Genomic DNA, 12,513 nt, shown 5'->3' with positions numbered 1-12,513 from the left:
CCCGCGGGACCTCTGCTCCAGATGCTGATCCCACCCCGTCTCCCTGAACGGGGCCAGGCCAGCTGGGGCGGGCAGCGCATCCTCCCGGTCCCCCGCCTGGAGGCTGGCCACCGCTCCGCCTCCTCCTCGAGCCCCGCCGCTGCCGCTTCCCGGGCCGGGCTGCGCTGGAGGGCGGCGCTGCAAGGCAGGCAGCGGGGCGGCCGTCGGGGCGTGGCGGGGGCGGCGCGCTGTGCGAGGCTGTGCGGGCTGGCGAGCGGGGCCGGGGCGGTGCGCGGAGGGAGCCGTCGGGGGGCTGCCGGGGCGGCGGGATGGCGAAGGAGGCGGCCTCGGCGGGGTCTGGGGCGGGGGGCTGGCGGGCGCCGCGGCTGTGCGCCATGCAGAAGGGCGAGGGCGGCTACGGCTTCCACCTGCACGGCGAGAAGGGCAAGAGCGGCCAGTTCATCCGCAAGGTCGAGCCCGACTCCCCCGCCGAGGCGGCCGGGCTGCGCGCCGGGGACCGCGTCGTCGAAGTCAACGGCGCCAACGTGGAGAAGGAGACGCACCACCAGGTACGCCAGCGAGCAGCCTGCCTCGGGGCGGGAGCCGGGAGGGACCCACGTGGGGACAGGGGGCCCCCCGGGTGGGCGAGGGCTGCAGGGGTCCCGGGGCTGGCCGCCTTTCGAGGGGTGGCCCCTGCTCCCGGGGGGGGGGGCACCGGAGGTGGAGAAGGGGCCCTTTCAGACCTGACGCGCTACACGCTGGCCCCTGCAAAAGCCGCGCTCGGCCTGGGCACTTCGGGGGCCCACCGGGCTCTGTGGCACCTTCCCATCTCGGCCCCGGGTTCCCCGAGCTACGGATGCCAGCCTCCAGGTGGGATCCCCGGGAATTTTAGCTCACCCCCCAGACCACAAAGGTCTGTTCCCCTGCAGGGCAAGAGGTGCTTTGGAGGGGGGCGGCTCTAGGGCATTGCCCCCCACTGAAGCCCTTTGCCTCCCCAGCTTCCACCCCCCAGATCTCCAGGAGTTTTCCAACCTGGAACTGGCAACTTTGCCCCCCATGCCCTGCTGTTGGCCGGGAGCGGGGGAGGTACCTGGCAACCTGCTCCCTCTGTGGTGGTTTGTGGCTTAAGCCAGGGGTGGGCAACGATAGCTCTCCAGATGTTTTTTTGCCTACAACTCCCATCAGCCCCTGCCAGCATGGCCAATGGCTGGGGCTGATGGGAGTTGGAGGCAAAAAACATCTGGAGAGCTACCCTTGCCCACCCCTGGCTTGAAGGACGTTCATTGGGACCAGCGGCCAGGCCTTAGGGATGAATGGGCCACTTCTGCCAAGCTGGGCCGCCGTGTCTTGAGGCCCTGGAGACGGCCGGGGGTGGGCTGGGGGGTGTCTTTTGGCTGCCACCCTCCAAGACTGGCACACCTCCAAGTGTGCCCATGTTGCGGAGGGGGAACCCAGGTGGCAGCCTCAGAAGCCGTAAGGGCAGCCGTGGTTGTCACCCATCTTCAAAAGGGCATAGAAGAGCTGGGGAAGGGACCGGGGGGGGGGGGGGGAGTCGGTTGTTCGGGCCCCGTTGGCGTCGCCCAAAGAGGAACCCAAAAGAAGTTGATGAAGCAGCCAGCAGCCTGGAGGGGGAACGAATGTGCCATGGTGGAGGGGCCGGGGGGGGGGGGGTTTAGCAACCAGCAGCCTTTGGCCCGAATTCATTCTCCCTGCAGTTTGGTGCAATAAAAAATAAAACTGCTGCGTCTGGTGGGACTTGGCAGCCGGCCCGTTGGGGAGGGGATTGTCGGGCCCTGGGCCTGCTCCCTTTTCCCGGTGACTGTCCAGCAAACCGAGCTGGGGGGGGGGGGTCCAGGTTTGGGGATCTGCCAGAGGAGGTGGGTTGCAGGGACTTGGGAGTGAGCCAGCATTCGGTTTATGTGCTGCGTTTCAGATCAGCTGCAGAATCGGCGCACTATTCGGTTCTTTCTTTCTTTCTGTCTGTCTTTTTCTTTCTTTCTTTCTGAACCTCACTGGGCGGGGGGATTGTGTGTAGTCAGGGCTGCCAAAGACTGTGTGTGTGTGTGGGGAGAGGGGGGCCCTCAGTCAGGTTTCCGGTGACCAGAGGTTGGAAAAGAGCCCCCTTGTTCCTGCTCTGGATTTGCACAAGAGTCGATCTGAGTCCTGCACCATACGCAGATCTGTACAATTAAAGATTGCTTGCAGAAGCTGGCTTTCCCTGGGTGTGAAATTGAGGGCTCCTTTCCCTCCCTGGAACCGTAGCTAGCTGGCTCAGTTCTTTTCTGGCTTCGGCGGTTGGGGCCTGCTTTTGAACCAGTGGAGGAAGATGCCACTTAGAGCCGGAGACGCATCCCATCGGCCACGGGGAGCACGGTCTGGTCTCTGAGGTCTCGCTTGTAACCACCTGCCTCTTTTGGGTGAAGCGTCCTGTAATTAAAGGCATTCTAGATGAAGATGATAATAAATGGCCCTCAGGCTGACTTTAAAGGTTTCCAAGGGAGCCGGATGTATTGATGAGAATCGATGGAGACATGAGACGCATATAGATGTGTTGTGTTGGACTGGGGGGGGGTGTATGAGGATCTTCTCTTTTGCAGGGGAGGGGGAGAGCAGAGCTTATCTCCGATGCTCTGCCAAATGAATTCGTGGCAGCGCAGCCTTCCCGGGTGCCATGCGCGGACTGCGTGGATCGGTTTGGAAGAGACAGATCTGCAGAGCGTGGAAATGGCGTTTGGGGTGCCTCTGCGGGAAGAAGTCCTGTTGGACGTACTTCTGAGTCCAGGCCAGTGTTCCCTCTAGCGTGAGCTAGCTCACAGATTTGGAGCCTCCAGCTCACAGGTTTTTTTGTCTTCGCTCAGGAAGGATGACCTTAGAGCACACTAATTTATGCAGTGGCTCACAGCTTGAATGCCAGCAGCTCACCAAGTAGCATTTTTGCTCACAAGACTCTGCAGCTTAGAGGGAACATTGGTCCAGGCAGAGAGGTGGGCTGGAAGGTAACCCCATTTGCTGTTCTTTCCTGCTCCAAAGTATGACTTCTCCCAGGACTCGAGGGCCCTGTCATCTTCTGCCCTCTTCCAAAGCCCGTTCCCCTTTCTCTGTGGGCACAGCCTGCTCACGGCTGTCTGTCTAGTTTGTTTTCATCTCGTCTTTCCTTCACGAGTCTGTGCTGGTGCGCATGACTCTCTTCTCCTCTGTTTCCCTCTCACAACATCCCTTTGAGGTAGGCGAGTGTGTGTTTGACAAGTGGTGCTTCGCACCCAGAGCTTCTAAAACCTGGTCCGACACTGCATTGCAGCTGCCCTTCCTTTTGGCTGTGTCTACTTCTCTCGAAATGCAGAGGGATTTCTCTTCCTTTTGCGCTGGAAGATCCCCGTTAGTACGAAGCCGTAACTGCAAATACTGCATAGCTGAAGTGGTGTATACGGGCTTGGGAGCGACAGAAAAGGAAGGAGCCGTTTGGGTTCTGCGTTTGTGGGGTGTGTGTGCGTGCATGCATTTAAGGTCCTAATCCTCCCTGTGCCATTGGCAGAAAAGCTAAAATCATGCCCCCCACCACCAGTGTTTTCAATTGTGTAGATCGGGGTGTCAAACTCATTTGTTATGAGGGCCGGATCTGACATAAATGAGACCTTGTCGGGCTGGGGCATGTGTGGACCTATTTAAGATTAGGTAGCAGAGAGATAAATTTTATAAAGAACACAGACAAACACAAATACATTTTAAAAAAAAAACCTTAAAACATGCTTAAAACGTTAGCACTCATTGGTCTTCAAGGTGCTTTCTTTGTATTTCTCCCATGGGATCCAGGGAACTGGGCAAAGGAAGCTCTGGCTCTTTCCCTCCCTCCCCAGGGGACCAGGAGGGGGAGGAGCCTCAGCCAGTAGAAGGAAGAGAGGCTTGGCTCAGAAGCTCTGCTGTGGGATTGAGAGAGCCTGTCAAAGTAAGCTGAGATGCAGAAGGAAGCAAGAGAGAGGGAGAAGGAAGCAGATGACAGCCAGTTGCTCAGGGGTCTGATAGGAGGCCTCAGGGGGCCTAATTCGGCCCCCGAACTGCATGTTTGACACCCCTAGACTGTAGAAAAGAAAAACAAAGACGGGAAAGAAACTTAACCCAAAAACTGGAGTAAGAAACCTAAAAGGTTAATATGCAATTAAAGGGCCGAACATTAAAAACAAAGTGTAAAAAAAATCATAAATCAACATACATGCATTTATTGCAGAAAGCTAAAACCATTTAAGGGCCCATCATAAGCCTCTGTCCTATGTAAAATCATAAAACCTCAATGGGAACCCACTCAACTCGACCTGACGCGTTTCGACCTAGATTGGTCTTCTTCAGACGTCAGAAAGGTAAGTACACATATTGGCTCCTAATAGAGAACACAATAAAACAATAGAACAATGCCGGACCACAAATTTGAAATTTCTGGTTTTATTTGGTATTATTTTTAGTGTGGTTTAACTTTTATATTTTGGTTAATATTTTATCAAAGATTTCAGGTTTTCACGGCTGGTAACATCATTAGAGATTGTAGAATCTTTCGGGCTCAAGTGCCGTGTTCTACTGGAGAAAGTTTTCCTTCCAGGTTTATATTTTGTTTTTCGGCATACAAAAAAACGCTGAATGCTATAGGTATGCCCTTGATTAAGACATAAGGCTATAGAACAAGAGGCCTCAAGAATATCTCTCTAAGCCTTTGTCACTTCACTGTAAGTAATTGATTCTAAATATTATCCTTAAATAGCATGAAAAAATATTTTTGCAAATTTATCGTTTTTCTCTTTTATATTACAGGAATTTCCTTGTGCTCCAGCATTGTTCTATTGTTTTATTCTGTTCTGTATGATGAGCTTACCAATATGTGTACTTACCTTTCTGACGTCTGAAGAAGACTAATCTAGGTCGAAACGCGTCAGGTCGAGTTGAGTGGGTTCCCATTGAGGTTTTATGATTTTACATAGGATGGAGGCTTATGATGGGCCCTTAAACGGTTTTAGCTTTCAACAATAAATGCATGTATGTTGATTTATGATTTTTTTACACTTTGTTTCTAATGTTCGACCCTTTAGTTGCATATTAACCTTTTAGGTTTCTTACCACTAGACTGTAGATCAGGGGTCCTCAACCTTTTTAAATAGGGGGCCAGTTCACTGTCCCTCAGACTGTTGGAGGGCCGGACTGCCGTTACTGTAGAAGGCCGCGGGCCGTCAGTTCTCCGTCTTCTGCATCTCTCTCCCTTCCCCACACCACACACCCTGGCCTGGGAACTCACCTCACCTCAGTATCACCTCACACTCTGTCTCCGCCGCCTCAGCCCAGTGCCGGAAGTGTGCGTTGCTAACGCAAGTTTAGGTCGAACGTCACTTCCGGTCTGATTTTGCCATAACCCGGCGGGCCGCATAAACGTCCTCAGTGGGCCGCATCTGGCCCGCGGGCCGTAGGTTGAGGACCCCTGCTGTAGATCAACGCAAAGTTTGCAAATGGCCTTATCCTCTATGGCTAGGAGGAAATCACTTGCAGGTGACCAGGCAAAGACACTCCTGTTAATGGGAAGAAAAGGTTTGTTGTTGCTATTGTTTCTTGTTTTTCAGATGCCAGGATGCAAATAGGAAGGGATGGGCAGAATACCCATCTTGAGCGAATTAACATCAGGAAAAGCCGGTTCGCGGTTATAATATGTAGTGTTTATGGGGTGCTCTCTAAGGATTGAACCCTGTTGAATGCCTACAAGGCATTCTAACATTATTGCAGACTGGAAGTGGTGCTTTGCCTAAGGAGAGTTGAGTCAAGGGAAGATGGTAGATTTGAACTCGGGACTTCATGTTTCAAGGCACAAACAGCCCTGTAACAAACACTTTCATCTGGGCAAAGCAGAGCTTGGGGGCAGGGACATTCAGAGGGCTGCGGTCTGCCTAGTCATTTCCTTGTTTTTGGCCCCAATCAGAAAATCTGAGAATTCCCACGTGTGTTGCAACCCTACAAGTGCTCCAAGAACATCAGAAGAGCCCTGCTGGGTCAGATTAGTGAGGGTCCATTCAGTCCAGCCTCCTGTCTCACACAGGGACCAACCAGTTCCTCTGGAGGGCCAACAACAGGGCAGAGAGGCCGAGGCCTTCCCCTGAGAAGAGCATCAGAAGAGCCCTGCTGGATCAGACTTGTGAAGGTCCATCTAGTCCAGCCTCCTGTCTCACACAGTGGCCAACCAGTTGCTCTGGAGGGCCAACAACAGGGCAGAGAGGCCGAGGCCTTCCCCTGAGAAGAGCATCAGAAGAGCCCTGCTGGATCAGACTTGTGAAGGTCCATCTAGTCCAGCCTCCTGCCTCACACAGGGGCCAACCGGTTCCTCTGAAGGGCCAGCAACACGGCAGAGAGGCCGAGGCCTTCCCCTGAGAAGAACATCAGAAGAGCCCTGCTGGATCAGACCAGGAAGGGTCCATCTAGTCCTACCTCACACAGTGGCCAACAGGTTCCTCTGGAGGGCCAACAACAGGGCAGAGAGGCCAAGGCCCTGAGGAGAATATTAGAAGAGCCCTGCTGGATCAGACCAGGGAGGGTCCATCTAGTCCAGCCTCCTGTCTCACACAGAGGCCAGCCAGTTCCTCTGGAGGGCCAACAACAGAGATGTTCATAAGAACATCAGAAGAGCCCTGCTGGGTCAGACTAGGGAGGGTCCATCTAGTCCAGCCTCCTGTCTCACACAGGGGCCAACCAGTTCCTCTGGAGGGCCAACAACAGGGCAGAGAGGCTGAAGTATTCATAAGAACATCAGAAGAGCCCTGCTGGGTCAGACCAATGAGGGGCCATCCAGTCCAGCCTCCTGTCCCACACACTGCCAACCAGTTCCCCAGGACACCAAACAACAGGGCATAGAGGCCGAGGCTTTCCTTTGAAGTTGCCTTCTGGCTCTGGGATCCAGAGACTTAGTGCCTGTGAATGTGGAGGTTCTCCTTAGTCACCATGGCTAGTAGCTACTGATAAACCTCTCCTAGCCCAGAACTGCATTCTCTCTCTTCCTTTCAATCCCTCCTTCACATCCACTCCCCCCCCCCCGCAGAAAGACTCCCCCCTCCCATAAGCCCTTCATCCTCTTCCCAGGGTGAAATGGTTCTGGGACGAATTGGTATAAGGGGTTTTTACCATGTTTACCCCGCCCCCCCCCTTTACCCTGCCCCCTCCTTCTGTTCCCTTCCCCATAGCTAAAATGTAAATATCTCCATGGGGCATGGAACTGGTGGTGTTTTGCTTTGCTTTGCACATAGATGGGGAAAGGAAAGGTCCCCTGTGCAAGCGCCAGTCGTTTCCAACTCTGGGGTAATGTTGCTTTTGCAACTTTTTCACGGCAGATTTTTTACGGGATGGTTTGCCATTGCGTTCCCCAGTCTTTTACACTTTCCCCCCAGCAAGCTGGGGACTCCTTTTACCGACCTCAGAAGGAGGGAAGGCTGAGTTAACCTCGAGCCGGCTACCTGAAAACCCAGCTTCTGCTGGGGATTGAACTCAGGTCATGAGCAGAGCTTAGGACTGCAGTACTGCAGCTCTAACACTCTGTGCCACGGGGCTCATTGCATATAGATGAGGGCTGTATAAATTAATGTGTTTTTTTTAATATGCCGCTTCTCCCTATATCTTCTCCAAACTGCTCACAATTAAAGCAAAGAAGCCATTTAAAAAACGCCAGGGAAAACAAGCCATTCAACCCAAGCCATAATAATAGTCATAAACCCGTGGAAGTCTTTTGTTACAGGATGTGGAGATGCCCGATGGGGCAGAAAGACAGCTCTTAAAAAGGGTTCAACACATTTAAAAAAGGAAGGGAGAGAGAGAGAGAGAGAGAGAGACTAGGTCTTCCTGTTTTTGTTGACTTGCCAATCTGTGTTGTCTTGCAGGTATTTATGGGGTTTTGTCTTGCGGAACTCACTGCCACAAGATGCAGTGTTAGCCATTGGCTAAGGCAGACGTAAAAGGGGATTTGTGGACAAGAGGTCGGTTAGCAACTGTCTCTGAGTCCAGAGGCAGAATATCTCAGTTAGTGAACTGTGAGCATGAACACGAGAATCCACCCTATACTGAATCAGGTCGTTGGTCCATCAGGGTCATATTGACTACTCAGAGTGGCAGCTGCTCTCCAGGGTCTCAAGCAGAGGTCTTCCACGCCACCTACTTTTGTTGTTGTTCAGTCACACCGTCAAGTTTGACTCAACTGAGAGATGATATGATCACCATCTTCAAGTTCTTGAAGGGCTGTCATATAGAGGATGGTGTGGAATTGTTTTCTGTGGGCCCAGAAAGTAGGACCATAACCAATGGGTTGCAATTGAATCAGAAGAATTTTTGGCTCAACATGAGGAAGAACTTCCTGACCGTTAAGAGTGATTCCTCGGTGGAACAGGCTTCCTCCTTGGGAGGTGGTGGGCTCTCCTTCCTTGGAGGTTTTGAAACAGAGGCTAGATGGCCATCTGAAGGCAATGAAGATCCTGTGAATTTAAGGGGAGGTGTTTGTGAGTTTCCTGCCTTGTGCAGGAGGTCGGACTAGATGACCCTGGAGGTCCCTTCCAACTCTATGATTCTATTATTCTTTGTGACCCCCTGGACCAAGTCACGCCAGGCCCTCCTGTCTTCCACCATCCTCCAAAGTCTGCTCAAATTCGTGTTAGTTACATCAGTAAAGCTGTCCAGCCGTCTCATCTTTTGCCATCCCCTTCTTCTTTTGCTTACAGCCTGAGCCTTTTAACTTGAGATGCCGGGGATTGAACCTGGGACCTTCTGCGTGCCAAGCAGAGGTTCTTCCACTGAGCCATGGCCTCTTCTGAGGATGGTGGCTTGGATGGACCACTGTTTAGACCCAGTGAGGCTGCACCTACATTGCTTGTGATGGCCAGAAACACAGCTTCTGGGACCAGAGACATGGGATGCCTCGCTTCGGGGCCCTTGAGTGTTTCCTTTCCCATCATGCAGTGCAGCCACTTGGGAGAGCACCCTGTCTCAGACTGGCAGCTAAACAAATCTGATAGGAAACAGGAGGCCCTGTCCTGGCAGGATCCGGGCTGTGGCATGTGGGTTTTGTGCCTGGGGAGGTTGCAAAAAGACAGGACGGAAGATCCAGGCTGTGGCATGTGGGTTTTGTGCCTGGGGAGGTTGCAAAAAGACAGGGCGGAAGATTTATTTATTTATATTTCGATTTATATCCCGCCCTTCCCACCGAAGTGGCTCAGGGCAGCTTACAGCATATAAAATCTAACATAGGTTTAGCTTTAAAACATCAATTAGCAACAGTTTAAAACAGTAAGTTAATAAAACATAAAACCAGCAGTCTATCAAAATGCACCCTACCACCATCCAAAATTCCCAGTGTCGGTTAGTTGTAAGCCAGCTGGAAAAGGACTGTCTTGCAGGCCCTGCGGAACTGCCCAAGGTCCCGCAGGGCCCTCACCTCTTCCGGGCTGTGGCATGTGGGTTTTGTGCCTGGGGAGGTTGCAAAAAGACAGGGCGGAAGATCCGAGCCTGTGGTCTATAAATTTCTGATGGGGCACTCAACCGTTGAGGAGGCCTGCTCCCTGACCCTTTCTTGGGGAGATGAATGAGAAGGCAGTGAGGTGGAGTGAGGACCGTTTGTCATTTGCTACCTGGGCGGTTTGGACACACACCCCCTTGCAAAAAGCGTTAACTGCAGGCAGAAAAATCCCAGGGAAGACCTCGCAGCCACTGCTGAGATCCTTGCTCTGTGCCAGGGCTGGTTGCCGGTGGCTGCCCTGGATCTGAAGGCAGCTGTGAAGATGCAGCTCTGCCCCTCCCCCCTGGGGAGCTCTCCAGCGCCCTTTGCAGCATTGCAAGGGATCGGGGCCTTGCAAAGCCATTTTTTTTCCCAAATATGTTTTATTTATTTTAACCTGCATTATCGTCATTGCCATAACCATAGCAGTAGTCCTTCAAGAGTACAGAAATACAAAAATATAAATATAATAAAGCGAACTAAACAGAAAAAAAAACTGCAAAGGAAAATTGAGAGTACTTGCAGAATTTACAGTTGCCGAGTTGTTCCTGAAAAAATTTAAGCTTCTATAAGTGTCGATAAACAACATCAGTGAATAGAGCAATGCATATGTTAAAAAGAATAATAATCCAAGGTAATATAATAATATTTATATACTTGCAACTTTGTTGAGATACTATAATGCTATCCTTATCCTACATATCTAGTATTCCTTGGTCTAGCTACAGAATACATACTTAAGAACATAAGAGAAGCCATGTTGGATCAGGCCAATGGCCCATCCAGTCCAACACTCTATATCACATAAGAACATAAGAGAAGTCCTGTTGGATCAGGCCAATGGCCCATCCAGTCCAACACTCTATATCACATAAGAGCATAAGAGAAGTCCTGTTGTATCAGGCCAATGGCCCTTCTAGTCCAACACTCTGTGTCACACAGTGGCCAATATATGTGTGTGTGTATATACACACACATATATATTGGCTACTATACACACACACACATATATATATACACTGTGGCTAATAGCCACTGATGGATCTCTGCTCCATATTTTTATTCATTCCCCTCTTAAAGCTGGCTATGCTTGTAGCCGCCACCACCTCCTGTGGCAGTGAATTCCACATGTTAATCACCCTTTGGGTGAAGTAGTACTTCCCTTTATCCGTTTTAACCTGACTGCTCAGCAATTTCATTGAATGTCCATGAGTTCTTGTATTGCGAGAAAGGGAGAAAAGGACTTCTTTCTCTACTTTCTCCATCCCATGCATAATCTTGTAAACCTCTATCATGTCACCCCGCAGTCGACATTTCTCCAAGCTAAAGAGCCCCAAGCGTTTTAACCTAGGAGAGCCAGTTTGGTGTAGTGGTTAAGTGTGCGGACTCTTATCTGGGAGAACCAAGTTTGTTTCCCCACTCCTCCACTTGCACCTGCTAGCATGGCCTTGGGTCAGCCATCTCTCTGGCAGAGGTTGTCCTTGAAATGGCAGCTGCTGTGAGAGCCCTCTCCAGCCCCACCCACATCACAGGGTGTCTGTTGTGGGGGAGGAAGGGAAAGGAGATTGTGAGCCGCTCTGAGACTTTTTTTGGAGTGGAGGGCGGGATTATAAATCCAATATCTTCATCTACCTCACAGGGTGTCTGTTGTGGGGGAGGAAGGTAAAGGAGATTGTGAGCCGCTCTGAGACTCTTCGGAGTGGAGGGCGGGATATAAATCCAATATCTTCTATCATCTTCAATATCTTTCTTCATAGGGAAAGTGTTCCAAACCTTTAATCGTTCTACTTGCCCTTTTCTGGACTTTTTCCAATGCTATAATATCCTTTTTGAGGTGCGGTGACCAGAACTGCACACAGTACTCCAAATGAGACCGCACCATCGATTTATACAGGGGCATTATGATACTGGCTGATTTGTTTTCAATTCCCTTCCTACTTAGGAAGTTTAGTTAGTATTTAAGCATAACAAAAACTACAATATTAACTGTTACCAGTTCAGATAACTTATGATCTGTTTTTACCAGAGTTGCATATCTGTTATCATTTTAGGAATTTCATTTTGATATTGTAAATGTTCAAGAATTGGATTCCATATCGTGAAAAAATCAGTATATATATATATATATATATATATAGGTTGTGGTTGAGATTGGGTTTTGATGTTATTTGTAAGTTTAGCCATTATGTATAATTTGCAAAGGCGTTTTGCGTGCCAGAGGGGGACATTCACAGGACGTTGGGATGAATGAAATTGAAAAACCCCCAGTGAGCCAGGACACAGGGCAGACAAAGAACACAGCGGCATTAAAGCAAGTCCGGATGTGAATTGTGGCTTTGTGGATTTGGGCTGTTGTTCTCTGGCCCTGCTGGCTAGAGGGAGCTGGTCCTTTTGTGGTTTGGGGTCTTCTGGGGCTGCAGAAATTAGACCTGGGGCCTCTGCCAACATAGCCTGCCGGCCCCAGAGGTTTCTGCAATGATACACTTGTCTGCCTTTAAAGACGTTCCTCTAGTGCTCTTTGGGGATTTTATTGTTTTGGTAACAACCAGGGCTTTTGTTTTGTAGCAGGAACTCCTTTGCAGATTAGGCCACACCCCCTGGATGTAGCCAATCCTCCAAGAGCTTGCAGTGGGACCTGTAAGAAGAGCCCTGTAAGCTCTTGGACAATTGGCTGCATCTGGGGTGCGTGGCCTAATCTGCAAAGGAGTTCCTGCTACAGAAAAAGCCCTGATAGGACTTCCGGGGTTGGAAAATGCCGAGCTGAACTGCTTCTCAGAAGGGGAGCAGGCTAGAACTTCTGTTCGGGGTAGTGGAAGGCAATTTAATGCCCACTGCCTACTTTTCTCAGTCAGAGATCAGTCCAAGATATGCACAGGAAACTTTGAGGAGATTTACCTTGGCTAAAAGGGAGACCCGGGGGGGGGGGGTCTCCTTTGAGGCTTTGAGGGGTCTCCGGAGACGAGTTGCATTTTCATCATCTGCAGAAGTTTCCAGAGTCATTTATTTGACATAAGCTCGACAGGATCCTAATCTTCTTTGAT

General features: G+C 50.9%; 1 protein-coding gene across 2 annotated transcripts in view; it reads left to right on the top strand.

The window, feature by feature from the left end:
• The first annotated feature begins 333 nt into the window (after positions 1-333).
• NHERF2 (NHERF family PDZ scaffold protein 2) overlaps positions 334-12,513 on the top strand; it is a 104,852-nt gene continuing 92,672 nt past the window's right edge. For both annotated transcript variants that reach the window (XM_060260893.1, XM_060260894.1), the window contains exon 1: positions 334-548. In XM_060260893.1, coding sequence (XP_060116876.1) covers positions 375-548 — 174 coding nt within the window. In that variant the 5' untranslated portion in view covers positions 334-374. The remainder of the gene's footprint in view (positions 549-12,513) is intronic.

Source organism: Heteronotia binoei, chromosome 20, assembly GCF_032191835.1.
Source record: "Heteronotia binoei isolate CCM8104 ecotype False Entrance Well chromosome 20, APGP_CSIRO_Hbin_v1, whole genome shotgun sequence".
Lineage (NCBI taxonomy): Eukaryota > Metazoa > Chordata > Lepidosauria > Squamata > Gekkonidae > Heteronotia > Heteronotia binoei.
This window is presented reverse-complemented; position numbering and strand designations above follow the sequence as displayed.